Source organism: Bombina bombina, chromosome 5, assembly GCF_027579735.1.
Source record: "Bombina bombina isolate aBomBom1 chromosome 5, aBomBom1.pri, whole genome shotgun sequence".
In the NCBI taxonomy this organism is placed as follows: Eukaryota; Metazoa; Chordata; class Amphibia; order Anura; family Bombinatoridae; genus Bombina; species Bombina bombina.
In genome coordinates, this window is record NC_069503.1 from 434,778,059 (window position 1) to 434,794,032 (window position 15,974).

Consider the following 15,974-nt stretch of genomic DNA (forward strand, 5'->3'; position numbering starts at 1 on the left):
CCCCTAGGGAGCATCCCCAATTTGACAGGCTGTATAAAATCCGCCCCCTGATAACCCACTTTTCTGCCAGGTTTGCAGAGGCTTATACACCTGGAAGGAATATATGCGTTGATGAATCCCTAATGAAGTATAAGGGAAGGCTGGGATTCAAGCAGTTTATTCCTTCCAAGCGCTCCAGATATGGGGTAAAGGTGTATAAGCTCTGTGACAGCGAGAATGGGTATACTCAGGCCTTCCGGGTGTATGAGGGAAAGGATAGCCACCTTGACCCTCCAGGTTGCCCAGAACATATGGGAACCACTGGCAAGATTGTCTGGGACCTGATATTACCCCTAATGAACAAAGGGTATCACTTGTACTTAGACAATTTTTATACAAGTGTCCTTTTGTTCAAGCTACTGTATTGCTTTGATACAGTAGCTTGCAGTACAATTAAAAAGAACCGCGCAGGTTTCCCAGGACAACTTGTACGCACCCGGCTACGAAGGGGGGAGACCTCAGCTCTGCGCCAAGAGGAGCTGTTGGCACTTAAGTACAGAGACAAGAAGGATGTATACCTTCTTACCACCATCCACACAGAGAGGACGGTGGCAGTTTCTGTACGTGGCAGAGTTGAGATTATAAGGAAGCCAGTGTGCATCAAGTCTTATAACCGGCATATGGGTGGGGTTGATCTGGCTGATCAGCTGCTGCAGCCCTACCTAATTATGCGGAAGACAAGGGCCTGGTACAAAAAGGTTGCAATTTACCTAATGCAGATTGCAACCCACAATGCTTTTTTGTTGTTCAAAAAAGCAAACCCCAGAGTTAAAAATACTTTTTTACAGTTTCAGCTCCAGATTATTACGGGGATTTTGTACCATGATGCACCTGCTCCCCGGGCGGTGATGGGAGAGAGCAGAGTTGGGGCTACCCATTTTATTTTTAAAATCCCCCCTACTGCCGCAAAGCAGAAACCACAAAAAAAATGCAGAGTCTGTACCAAGAGGGGGAAGAGAAGGGACACCATATATCACTGTCCTGATTGCCCTGGACAGCCTGCACTCTGCATTGGGGACTGCTTCAAGCGGTACCATACAATGGTCAATTTTTAAAAAAATAAATACATTTGCTGTTATATATATTTTTTTTATGTTTACTGTTAGATGTTTTTTTGGGTTTTTTTTTACTTTTACTGTGCCATATTTTTACATTTCACTACTCAATTTTTTTCTAAAATTGGGCCTGTTTTTTTTTAACCAAAACCCCTGTCAAACCTATGCATGGGGGACATAGGTGTTCTCAGGGTGCCTTGCAGAAAACAACCTGAAGTATGTTTTTGTAATAACTTACAACAGTCTCTCCTAAATCATAGTCAAAAAGCAATGTGTCTGTAAAAATGAAAATTGAAAAATTACCACCATACACTTTCTCCAATTTTTTAGGCTAAAATGGTTGCTTCAAAGGCATCAAAGCACACCATATACAATACCTTGGGGTGTCAACATTTAAAAAATATACACTTTGAATGCAATAAATAAAAGTGGGGTATGCGATAGGCCCCAAACTAAAGATAGGCCTATCAGAAGAAATACTCTCATTTTTAATAACTAAAATCACAAGTCATAAAATTGTAACATAACCTTCCCAAAATCCTGGCAAACCTATGCATGGGGGGCATAGGTGTACTCAGGGTGCCTTGCAGAAAACAACCTGAAGTATTATTTAGCAATAACTTACAACAGTCTCTCCTAAATCATAGTCAAAAAGCAATGTGTCTGTAAAAATGAAAATTGAAAAATTACCACCATACACTTTCTCCAATTTTTTGGGCTAAAACGGTTGCTTCAAAGGCATTAAAGCACACCATATACAATACCTTGGGGTGTCAACATTTAAAAAATATACACTTTGAATGCAATAAATAAAAGTGGGGTATGCGATAGGCCCTAAACTAAAGATAGGCCTATCAGAAGAAATACTCTCATTTTTAATAACTAAAATCACAAGTCATAAAATTGTAACATAACCTTCCCAAAATCCTGGCAAAATTATGCATGGGGGGCATAGGTGTACTCAGGGTGCCTTGCAGAAAACAACCTGAAGTATTATTTTGCAATAACTTACAACAGTCTCTCCTAAATCATAGTCAAAAAGCAATGTGTCTGTAACAATGAAAATTGAAAAATTACCACCATATACTTTCTCCAATTTTTTGGGCTAAAACGGTTGCATCAAAGTCATCAAACCACTCCATATATAATACCTTGGGGTGTCAACTTTTTAAATATAATCACATTTATGGAAAACAAATAAATTGGGGTATGTTAAAAGACCCCCAAAAAAGACGATAGGCAAAGAAAATATGTTAAATGTGAAAAAAAATCACAAACGCATGTCAGACATTTGGCATTGCACCGCCCAAACAAGCCACCAAACCTATGCATAGGTGGTATCACTGAACTCAGGAGATGTTGGTGACCACATATTGGTGTCTTCTTTGGTAGTAACACATAACAGGAGCTGTGAATCCATGTCTAAAGTACAATGTATGTAAAAAAATAACACCAAAAAATGAATGCCCAATAGTTTGAGAAAGACTAGTGGTTGAATTAGTGTATTGAAAGTGTTAAAATACCTGCATTTGAAATACCCTAGGATGTCTACTTTTCAAAAATATATGGTTTGATGGGGGTAAATTACATTGGCCGGCTTCAGAAATGTCTTATATAGGACATGGGTGCATGGGATGTGAAAATTCAAAGTGGAAAAAATGGAATGAGCTTCCTAAAAATAAGGCCTTTTAGCCCCCAGAGAACCCAACACACCTATAAATGGGTGGTATCACTGTACTCCGGAGATGTTGTTGAACACATATTGAGGTGTTTTTTGGCAGTAACACATAACAGGAACTGAGAATCCACGCCTAAAGTACAATGTGTGTGAAAAATAACACAAAAAAATGACTACCCAAAAGTTTGACAAAGACTGGTGGTTAAATAAGTTAATGGAAAGTGTGAAAATACCAGCATTTCAAATACCCTAGGGGGTCTACTTCTCAAAAATATATGGTTTGATGGGGGTAAATTTCATTGGCCGGCTTCAGAAATGTCCCAAATAGGACATGGGTGCATGTGACCGATGTCAAAATTCCAAGTTGAAAAACTGGAATGCGCTTCCTAACAATAAGGCCTTTTAGCCCCCAGAGAACCTGACACACCTATACATGGGTGGTATCACTGTACTCAGGAGATGTTGTTGAACACATATTGAGGTGTTTTTTGGCAGTAACACATAACAGGAACTGAGAATATATGCCTAAAGTACAATGTGTGTGAAAAATAACACAAAAAAATGACTACCCAAAAGTTTGACAAAGACTGGTGGTTGAATTAGTGCATGGAAAGTGTTAAAATACCACCATTTAAAATACCCTATGGTGTCTACTTTTCAAAAATATATTTTTTGATGGGGGTAAATTCCATTGGCCAGCTTCAGAAATGTCCCAAATAGGATATGGGTGTATGATGACCAATGTGAAAATTCCAAGTTGAAAAACTGGAATGCGCTTCCTAAAATTAAGGCCTTTTAGCCCCCAGAGAACACGACACACCTATCCATGGGTGGTATCACTGTACTCAGGAGATGTTGTTGAACACATATTAAGGTGTTTTTTGGCAGTAACACATAACAGGAACTGAGAATACATGCCTAAAGTTCAATGTGTGTGAAAAATAACACAAAAAAATGACTACCCAAAAGTTTGACAAAGACTGGTGGTTGAATTAGTGCATGGAAAGTGTTAAAATACCAGCATTTAAAATACCCTAGGGGGTCTACTTCTCAAAAATATATGGTTTGATGGGGGTAAATTTCATTGGCCAGCTTCAGAAATGTCCCAAATAGGACATGGGTGCATGATGACCGATGTGAAAATTCCAAGTTGAAAAACTGGAATGCGCTTCCTAAAATTAAGGCCTTTTAGCCCCCAGAGAACCCGACACAACTATACATGGGTGGTATCACTGTACTCAGGAGATGTTGTTGAACACATATTGAGGTGTTTTTTGCAGTAACACATAACAGGAACTGAGAATCCATGCCTAAAGTACAATGTGTGTGGAAAAATAACACAAAAAAATGACTACCCATAAGTTTGACAAAGACTGGTGGTTAAATAAGTTAATGGAAAGTGTGAAAATACCAGCATTTCAAATACCCTAGGGGGTCTACTTCTCAAAAATATATGGGTTTTATGGGGGTAAATTTCATTGGCCGGCTTCAGAAATGTCCCAAATAGGACATGGGTGCATGATGACCGATGTGAAAATTCCAAGTTGAAAAACTGGAATGCGCTTCCTAAAAATAAGGCCTTTTAGCCCCCAGAGAACCCGACACACCTATACATGGGTGGTATCACTGTACTCAGGAGATGTTGTTAAACACATATTGAGGTGTTTTTTGGCAGTTACACATAACAGGAACTGAGAATCCATGCCTAAAGTACAATGTGTGTGAAAAATAACACAAAAAAATGACTACACAAAAGTTTGACAAAGACTGGTGGTTGAATTAGTGCATGGAAAGTGTTAAAATACCACCACTTAAAATACCCTAGGGTGTCTACTTTTCAAAAATATATGGTTTGATGGAGGTAAATTCCATTGGCCAGCTTCAGAAATGTCCCAAATAGGACATGGGTGTATGATGACCGATGTGAAAATTCCAAGTTGAAAAACTGGAATGCGCTTCCTAAAATTAAGGCCTTTTAGCCCCCAGAGAACCCGAGACACCTATCCATGGGTGGTATCACTGTACTCAGGAGATGTTGTTGAACACATATTAAGGTGTTTTTTGGCAGTAACACATAACAGGAACTGAGAATGTATGCCTAAAGTACAATGTGTGTGAAAAATAACACAAAAAAATGACTACCCAAAAGTTTGACAAAGACTGGTGGTTGAATTAGTGCATGGAAAGTGTTAAAATACCACCATTTAAAATACCCTAGGGTGTCTACTTTTCAAAAATATATGGTTTGATGGAGGTAAATTCCATTGGCCAGCTTCAGAAATGTCCCAAATAGGACATGGGTGTATGATGACCGATGTGAAAATTCCAAGTTGAAAAACTGGAATGCGCTTCCTAAAATTAAGGCCTTTTAGCCCCCAGAGAACCCGAGACACCTATCCATGGGTGGTATCACTGTACTCAGGAGATGTTGTTGAACACATATTAAGGTGTTTTTTGGCAGTAACACATAACAGGAACTGAGAATGTATGCCTAAAGTACAATGTGTGTGAAAAATAACACAAAAAATGACTACCCAAAAGTTTGACAAAGACTGGTGGTTGAATTAGTGCATGGAAAGTGTTAAAATACCAGCATTTGAAATACCCTAGGATGTCTACTTTTCAAAAATATATGGTTTGATGGGGGTAAATTCCATTGGCCAGCTTCAGAAATGTCCCAAATAGGACATGGGTGCATGATGACCGATGTGAAAATTCCAAGTTGAAAAACTGGAATGCGCTTCCTAAAATTAACGCCCTTTAGCCCCCAGAGAACCTGACACACCTATACATGGGTGGTATCACTGTACTCAGGAGATGTTGTTGAACACATATTGAGGTGTTTTTTTGGCAGTAACACATAACAGGAACTGAGAATCCATGCCTAAAATACAATGTGTGTGAAAAATAACACAAAAAAATGACTACCCAAATGTTTGACAAAGACTGGTGGTGGAATTAGTGCATGGAAAGTGTTAAAATACCACCATTTAAAATACCCTAGGGTGTCTACTTTTCAAAAATATATGGTTTGATGGGGTAAATTCCATTGGCCAGCTTCAGAAATGTCCCAAATAGGACATGGGTGTATGATGACCAATGTGAAAATTCCAAGTTGAAAAACTGGAATGCGCTTCCTAAAATTAAGGCCTTTTAGCCCCCAGAGAACCCGACACACCTATCCATGGGTGGTATGACTGTACTCAGGAGATGTTGTTGAACACATATTAAGGTGTTTTTTGGCAGTAACACATAACAGGAACTGAGAATACATGCCTAAAGTACAATGTGTGTGAAAAATAACACAAAAAAATGACTACCCAAAAGTTTGACAAAGACTGGTGGTTGAATTAGTGCATGGAAAGTGTTAAAATACCAGCATTTGAAATACCCTAGGGGGTCTACTTCTCAAAAATATATGGTTTGATGGGGGTAAATTTAATTTGCCAGCTTCAGAAATGTCCCAAATAGGACATGGGTGCATGATGACCGATGTGAAAATTCCAAGTTGAAAAACTGGAATGCGCTTCCTAAAATTAAGGCCTTTTAGCCCCCAGAGAACCCGACACACCTATACATGGGTGGTATCACTGTACTCAGGAGATGTTGTTAAACACATATTGAGGTGTTTTTTGGCAGTTACACATAACAGGAACTGAGAATCCATGCCTAAAGTACAATGTGTGTGAAAAATAACACAAAAAAATGACTACCCAAAAGTTTGACAAAGACTGGTGGTTGAATTAGTGCATGGAAAGTGTTAAAATACCACCATTTAAAATACCCTAGGGTGTCTACTTTTCAAAAATATATGGTTTGATGGAGGTAAATTCCATTGGCCAGCTTCAGAAATGTCCCAAATAGGACATGGGTGTATGATGACCGATGTGAAAATTCCAAGTTGAAAAACTGGAATGCGCTTCCTAAAATTAAGGCCTTTTAGCCCCCAGAGAACCCGAGACACCTATCCATGGGTGGTATCACTGTACTCAGGAGATGTTGTTGAACACATATTAAGGTGTTTTTTGGCAGTAACACATAACAGGAACTGAGAATGTATGCCTAAAGTACAATGTGTGTGAAAAATAACACAAAAAAATGACTACCCAAAAGTTTGACAAAGACTGGTGGTTGAATTAGTGCATGGAAAGTGTTAAAATACCAGCATTTGAAATACCCTAGGATGTCTACTTTTCAAAAATATATGGTTTGATGGGGGTAAATTCCATTGGCCAGCTTCAGAAATGTCCCAAATAGGACATGGGTGCATGATGACCGATGTGAAAATTCCAAGTTGAAAAACTGGAATGCGCTTCCTAAAATTAACGCCCTTTAGCCCCCAGAGAACCTGACACACCTATACATGGGTGGTATCACTGTACTCAGGAGATGTTGTTGAACACATATTGAGGTGTTTTTTTGGCAGTAACACATAACAGGAACTGAGAATCCATGCCTAAAATACAATGTGTGTGAAAAATAACACAAAAAAATGACTACCCAAAAGTTTGACAAAGACTGGTGGTGGAATTAGTGCATGGAAAGTGTTAAAATACCACCTTTTAAAATACCCTAGGGTGTCTACTTTTCAAAAATATATGGTTTGATGGGGTAAATTCCATTGGCCAGCTTCAGAAATGTCCCAAATAGGACATGGGTGTATGATGACCAATGTGAAAATTCCAAGTTGAAAAACTGGAATGCGCTTCCTAAAATTAAGGCCTTTTAGCCCCCAGAGAACCCGACACACCTATCCATGGGTGGTATGACTGTACTCAGGAGATGTTGTTGAACACATATTAAGGTGTTTTTTGGCAGTAACACATAACAGGAACTGAGAATACATGCCTAAAGTACAATGTGTGTGAAAAATAACACAAAAAAATGACTACCCAAAAGTTTGACAAAGACTGGTGGTTGAATTAGTGCATGGAAAGTGTTAAAATACCAGCATTTGAAATACCCTAGGGGGTCTACTTCTCAAAAATATATGGTTTGATGGGGGTAAATTTCATTGGCCAGCTTCAGAAATGTCCCAAATAGGACATGGGTGCATGATGACCGATGTGAAAATTCCAAGTTGAAAAACTGGAATGCGCTTCCTAAAATTAAGGCCTTTTAGCCCCCAGAGAACCCGACACACCTATCCATGGGTGGTATGACTGTACTCAGGAGATGTTGTTGAACACATATTAAGGTGTTTTTTGGCAGTAACACATAACAGGAACTGAGAATACATGCCTAAAGTACAATGTGTGTGAAAAATAACACAAAAAAAATGACTACCCAAAAGTTTGACAAAGACTGGTGGTTGAATTAGTGCATGGAAAGTGTTAAAATACCAGCATTTGAAATACCCTAGGGGGTCTACTTCTCAAAAATATATGGTTTGATGGGGGTAAATTTCATTGGCCAGCTTCAGAAATGTCCCAAATAGGACATGGGTGCATGATGACCGATGTGAAAATTCCAAGTTGAAAAACTGGAATGCGCTTCCTAAAATTAAGGCCTTTTAGCCCCCAGAGAACCCGACACACCTATACATGGGTGGTATCACTGTACTCAGGAGATGTTGTTAAACACATATTGAGGTGTTTTTTTGGCAGTTACACATAACAGGAACTGAGAATCCATGCCTAAAGTACAATGTGTGTGAAAAATAACACAAAAAAATGACTACCCAAAAGTTTGACAAAGACTGGTGGTTGAATTAGTGCATGGAAAGTGTTAAAATACCACCATTTAAAATACCCTAGGGTGTCTACTTTTCAAAAATATATGGTTTGATGGAGGTAAATTCCATTGGCCAGCTTCAGAAATGTCCCAAATAGGACATGGGTGTATGATGACCGATGTGAAAATTCCAAGTTGAAAAACTGGAATGCGCTTCCTAAAATTAAGGCCTTTTAGCCCCCAGAGAACCCGAGACACCTATCCATGGGTGGTATCACTGTACTCAGGAGATGTTGTTGAACACATATTAAGGTGTTTTTTGGCAGTAACACATAACAGGAACTGAGAATGTATGCCTAAAGTACAATGTGTGTGAAAAATAACACAAAAAAATGACTACCCAAAAGTTTGACAAAGACTGGTGGTTGAATTAGTGCATGGAAAGTGTTAAAATACCAGCATTTGAAATACCCTAGGATGTCTACTTTTCAAAAATATATGGTTTGATGGGGGTAAATTCCATTGGCCAGCTTCAGAAATGTCCCAAATAGGACATGGGTGCATGATGACCGATGTGAAAATTCCAAGTTGAAAAACTGGAATGCACTTCCTAAAATTAACGCCCTTTAGCCCCCAGAGAACCTGACACACCTATACATGGGTGGTATCACTGTACTCAGGAGATGTTGTTGAACACATATTGAGGTGTTTTTTTGGCAGTAACACATAACAGGAACTGAGAATCCATGCCTAAAATACAATGTGTGTGAAAAATAACACAAAAAAATGACTACCCAAAAGTTTGACAAAGACTGGTGGTGGAATTAGTGCATGGAAAGTGTTAAAATACCACCATTTAAAATACCCTAGGGTGTCTACTTTTCAAAAATATATGGTTTGATGGGGTAAATTCCATTGGCCAGCTTCAGAAATGTCCCAAATAGGACATGGGTGTATGATGACCAATGTGAAAATTCCAAGTTGAAAAACTGGAATGCGCTTCCTAAAATTAAGGCCTTTTAGCCCCCAGAGAACCCGACACACCTATCCATGGGTGGTATGACTGTACTCAGGAGATGTTGTTGAACACATATTAAGGTGTTTTTTGGCAGTAACACATAACAGGAACTGAGAATACATGCCTAAAGTACAATGTGTGTGAAAAATAACACAAAAAAATGACTACCCAAAAGTTTGACAAAGACTGGTGGTTGAATTAGTGCATGGAAAGTGTTAAAATACCAGCATTTAAAATACCCTAGGGGGTCTACTTCTCAAAAATATATGGTTTGATGGGGGTAAATTTCATTGGCCAGCTTCAGAAATGTCCCAAATAGGACATGGGTGCATGATGACCGATGTGAAAATTCCAAGTTGAAAAACTGGAATGCGCTTCCTAAAATTAAGGCCTTTTAGCCCCCAGAGAACCCGACACACCTATACATAGGTGGTATCACTGTACTCAGGAGATGTTGTTGAACACACATTGAGGTGTTTTTTTGGCAGTAACACATAACAGGAACTGAGAATTCATGCCTAAAATACAATGTGTGTGAAAAATAACACAAAAAAATGACTACCCAAAAGTTTGACAAAGACTGGTGGTTGAATTAGTGCATGAAAAGTGTTAAAATACCACCATTTAAAATACCCTAGGGTGTCTACTTTTCAAAAATATATGGTTTGATGGGGGTAAATTCCATTGGCCAGCTTCAGAAATGTCCCAAATAGGACATGGGTGCATGATGACCGATGTGAAAATTCCAAGTTGAAAAACTGGAATGCGCTCTCTAAAATAAGGGCTTTTAGCCCCCCGAGAACCCAACACACCTTTACATGGGTGGTATCACTGTACCCAGGAGATGCTGCTGAAGACATATTAGGGAGTTATTTGGCAGTAACCCTTAACATTATCAGTAAATGTATTCTTAAATTGCTATTTTGTCAAAAAATCAAATTATTTTTTCCCCCCCAAACTTTGGCATAGATTGGTGGTAAAATGGTTGCATGAAAAAAAGTCAAAATACCCCAAGTTTAATACCTTCGGTTGTCGTCTTTTAAAAAATATATACATTAGAAGGGTTATTCATGGATTCCTGACAGATATTGGTGTTACAATGTAACTATCGCCAATTTTGAAAAAACATGGTTTTGAAATAGCTAAGTGCTACTTGTACTTATTGCCCTATAACTTGCAAAAAAAGCAAAGAACATGTAAACATTGGGTATTTCTAAACTCAGGACAAAATTTAGAAACTGTTTAGCATTGGTATTTTATGGTGGTTGTAGATGTGTAAGAGATTTTGGGGCTTAAAGTTAGAAAAAGTGTTTTTTTTTTTTCATTTTTCCTCATATTTTATATTTTTTTTTATAGTAAATTATAAGATATGATGAAAATAATGGTATCTTTAGAAAGTCCATTTAATGGCGAGAAAAACGGTATATAATATGTGTGGGTACAGTAAATGAGTAAGAGGAAAATTACAGTTAAACACAAACATCGCAGAAATGCAAAAATAGCCTTGGTCCCAGATGGTCAACAAATTGAAAAGTGGTCTGGTCACTAAGGGGTTAAAGGGACATGAAACCCACAAAAAATCTTTCATGATTCAGATAGAGAATACAATTTTAAACAACTTTCTAATTTACTTCTATTATCTAATCTGTTTTATTCTCTTGGTATCATTTGTTGAAGGAGCAGCCGTGCACTACTGGTTTCTAACTGAGCACATGGGTGAGCCAATGACAATCAGTTTATATATGCAGCCACTAATCAACAGCTAGAACCTAGGTTCTCTGCTGTACATGAACTTTCCTAGATAAACATTTCAGCAAAGGATAACAAGAGAAAGAAGCAAATTAAATAATAGAAGTAAATTGGAAAGTTGTTTGAAATTGTATTCTCTATCTGAATCATGAAAGAAAAATTTTGGGTTTCATGTCCCTTTAAAGGTACCTTCATTCAGTAAGAAGACTCCGGATGAAGAGGATGCTCTGCGTCGGATGTCTTGAAGACGGACCCGCTCCGCGTCGGATGGATGAAGATAGAAGATGCCGTCTGGATGAAGACTTCTGCCCATCTGGAGGACCACTTCGCCCGGCTTGGATGAAGACTTCTTCTGGCTTCGTTGAGGACTTTGGCCCGGCTTGGATGAAGACTTCTGCCACTTCCTTGAGGATGGATGTCTGGTCTTCAGAACTGTAAGTCGACCTTCAGAGGGTTAGTGTTAGGTTTTTTTAAAGGTGTATTGGGTGGGTTTTATTTTTAGGTTAGGGTTTGGGCCTGCAATAGAGCTAACTGCCCTTTTAAGGGCAATGCCCATCCAAATGCCCTTTTCAGGGCAATGGGAAGCTTAGGTTTTTTTAGTTAGTATTTTATTTGGGTGGTTGGTTGTGTGGGTGGTGGGTTTTACTGTTGGGGGGGTTGTTTGTATTTTTTTCTTTACAGGTAAAAGAGCTGATTACTTTGGGGCAATGCCCCGCAAAAGGCTCTTTTAAGGGCTATTGATAGTTTAAAATTTCAAATATATTAAATGTGTGCACTCTACCTTTGTTACAAACAAAAACAGATTTGGTGCTAGCAGTCGTAAAATAGTATTCAATGAATATCTAAGAGAAGTCATAACTAAAAATAATAGCTGTGAGAAAGAATGACAAGGCAGCACTCAAATTGCATAAATAACAAGTGGTTTATTTGTTAAACTTACACGTCAGAAACATAATTACCCCAATCCCAAATGTGTTTGTCAAAAGGAGTGTAATATATGAACCAGGCCTGGTTAACAGATAATATCTAGCACATAACCGTAATACTACTGTTATAACAAGTAAATGTCATATGGTAACAAACTGTAACAAAACATTTTGCCTGCTACAAACATTAATTTGAAAGATATATTGTTGCAACAATTTCTTCAGTATAGACACAGTGTACTAAATGTCCATGAATGTGAGAATGTTGCAAAGAAACAGTTCCAGCGTTACTGATTGGAAAACCAACTTAGATTACAAAGCAAGCAGCCTCACCACACTCGCGGTACAAAGTTCCAGTGTATCATCCAAAACCAGCCTATATAATTACCACTTGATCCATCTTTAAGGAATGCATATGCTTCATACCGGATCCTTGGTAATTTTCCAACAAGGCGGTTTATGTACAGGCTCCTATGCAGTTAATGCCTCCTTGTACTCACACGACCGGAACTTAGATTCAAGACTGCTGTATGCTTGTTAGTTATTGGAACCACATCCCAGTAACCCGGTAAACTTGGGACCAGCTGCCAGGAAATTAGCACTCCACTTCAAAAAGTTGCCGCTTCTCAAACGTCAGGCATGACGCGTTTCGCCCCTCCCCTTTAGTGGGCTGACTTTAGGGCTTTGTCGGATGCTTGTATGTGGTGATTACACCACTTTTATAGCTCAGTTGCTAATTTAAATATTTAATTGATGACGGTTTTAACAACAGTTCTGCAACCTTATATACAGAGTTAAAATACAACATCTATTTGCACATACATCATATTGTTTAAATAGTTACATGTTATGCAACATATTTAAGGGTATTTTTCCATTCCGGGATGGCAAATTCAAAACAACACAAATTCTCAGCAAGTGCAATTTTCCCATCTCTTAACTTTTTCTTGTATTTCTGGGTAAACTTATAACTACTATCTGTACAACTGAATAAGTAAAAAATAGAGGGAGTGACATACCAAGGGTTATTTATTGTCCCCTATAAAAAAAATGTTTCTACAGGAAACATGAGAAATCAATTTTTTCATTAAGGCCATTTGGAGCCAGTGTGTTTAAACGGTAAATCCAATGGGATTCATTCCTTAATAACATGTTATCAACATCTCCACCACGACGGTGCTGTTTTATATGCTGAATTCCAGTCACTTTCATAATAGTGAAATCAGAATTATGGTATAATTCAAAGTGTCTAGCCACCGGACTATCCTGTTCTTTATTCTTAATATCATCCCTATGCTCCTTCACTCGATCTTTCAGGTCACGTTTAGTTTTCCCTATATAGTATAGGGGACATGAACAGTGAAAGAGGTAAATGACACCTGTAGTGTTACAGGTGATCCATTGTTTTATATTATATTGTCTACCTGTTGAGGTTTCAAATTTACATGTTTTTTGTATGAACCTGCAGTACACACAATGCCCACAAGGGCTACAGCCTTGCCATTTACCTCTTAACCAATTGGTTATCGGATTTCTTATGTATTCACTTCTGACAAGCTTGTCCTTGAGACTGTCAGCTCTACGTGCTGTCAATAAAGGTAAGTCTCCTACATAATCTCTTAATTCAGTGTCAATAGTCAACATATGCCAATATTTTTTCATTATATCTCTAAGTTTGCCCCAGTGTGAATTAAACTTAGTTATAAGGCGTACCTTGTCTCCATTCCTTTTAACTGCATTTTGTCTATAGAGCAGATCATTCCTTGTGCTATTCCTAGCCCTAGTCCAGGCCCTTTTGACCTGTCTCTTGGAATATCCTCTTTCGAGGAACCTACATGACATCTCTTTAGCCTGTAAATCAAATTCCTCAGATTTGGAGCAATTCCTTCTCAACCGAAGGAATTGGCCAACTGGTATGCCAGTTTTTAAGCATTCACGGTGATGACTGCTAGCATGAAGAAGGCTATTGGTGGCCGTTGATTTACGATAAACCTTAGTGGTTAGGTGTCTGCCTTCTTTTCTTATTGATAAATCTAAGAATGTTGCTTCCTCTTTACTCATTTCACATGTAAGAAAAATATTGTACCCATTGTCAGTGTTCAAAATACTCAAGAAATTTTCTAATAATTCTTTACTACCCCTCCATAGGAGGAGAATGTCGTCCACATAGCGGAGCAAGAGTGCCACATGTGCCTCCACCAGGGATTCAAAGCACGAAAAAACTTCTCGTGCCTCCCATAAGCCAAGATGTAAACAGGCGTAGATGGGGGCACATGTGGCACCCATGGCCGTACCTTGGAGCTGTCTGTAATACTTTCCGTCAAACTGGAAGACATTATTATTTAAGATTAAATGTAACAAAGAGATTACAAAGTCAGTGTGTTTCTGAAAATCATGCCCTCTTTGTTCAAGAAAATATCTAGTCGCTCTGATCCCTACAGCATGAGGGATCGAGGAGTATAACGACTCAACATCAAGGGTCACCAACCCTGTATCCTCATCAACGTCAATGCCATCCAATTTCCTAATGACATCTGAAGTATCTTGGACATAGGAGGGCAATGAACTTAGGAAGGGTCTCTTAAATATGGATCAAGTGGTAATTATATAGGCTGGTTTTGGATGATACACTGGAACTTTGTACCTTGAGTGTGGTGAGGCTGCTTGCTTTGTAATCCAAGTTGGTTTTCTAATCAGTAACGCTGGAACTGTTTCTTTGCAACATTCTTGCGTACAGAGCGTGTGATTCATACTAAGTGCTCTGGTATTCATGGACATTTAGTACACTGTGCCTATACTGAAGAAATTGTTGCAACAATATATCTTTCACATTAATGTTTGTAGCAGGCAAAATGTTTTGTTATGGTTTGTTACAATATGACATTTACTTGTTATAATGGTATTATTACGGTTATGTGCTAGATATTATCTGTTAACCAGGCCTGGTTAATATATTACACTCCTTTTGACAAACACATTTGGGATTGGGGTAATTATGTTTCTGACATGTGTAGGTTTAGCAAATAAACCACTTGTTATTTATGCAATTTGAGTGCTGCCTTGTCATTCTTTCTCACAGCTATTATTTTTTAGTTGTGGCTTCTCTTATCTATTCATTGAATACTATTTTATGACTGCTAGCACCAAATCTGTTTTTGTTTGTAACAAAGGTAGGGTGCACACATTTAATATATTTGAAATTTTGGACTTATGCAGCTTATTTTACGATGCTTCTGTTGAGCACCTACCCTTGGTTATAAACCAAGTGGAGTTTATTTTGATTTTGCTTTCCTCCATATTGACAGAAACTGTGTTTCGATTCCGGGGTGGCAAAATGGCATTTAAAATTACAGATGAAAGATGGGAAAGTGATGTGAGTGAAGCTTTTAAAGCCACAATTATCATTGATGAACAAAATATTGATGAAAAAAGTGAAGATGTGTTTACAGCATTTAAACTATATAAAGCCAAAGCTATTAAAGAACTTAAACTTAAATGGGAGATTGCTAGCCTTGAGAACTATGTTAGAGAAAAACTAATACCAAGAGGTCTAAGGATAAAACTGAACCCTGGTATCAAGGACCTAATGCCGATAATGAGTTTATTGCAAAATGGAATGCAATTCTAACTAAATGTACAATCGAACTGATGGAGTTAATGATATCAGAGGATAAAATTAAGTTAGACGAAAGTAAGATGGAGGTTGAAAAGGCATATGTAGCTGTAAATATTTTTTATGTAGATCCAGCTTTTGAAAAATTAAATAAAGAGATTCAAAGGAATTTAGATAAATTACAAAATGAAGTGAAATTTAGGAAGAGAAAGACATTAATGAG

The 15,974-nt window shown here is 38.1% G+C and overlaps 1 protein-coding gene across 1 annotated transcript in view; it reads left to right on the forward strand.

Annotated features, from left to right (window-relative positions):
- Positions 1-15,766, forward strand: part of BFSP2 (beaded filament structural protein 2) — a 127,062-nt gene extending 111,296 nt beyond the window's left edge. Inside the window, exon 7 of the mRNA XM_053715749.1 lies at positions 15,355-15,766. Coding sequence (XP_053571724.1) covers positions 15,355-15,766 — 412 coding nt within the window. The remainder of the gene's footprint in view (positions 1-15,354) is intronic.
- The last annotated feature ends 208 nt before the right edge of the window (positions 15,767-15,974 follow it).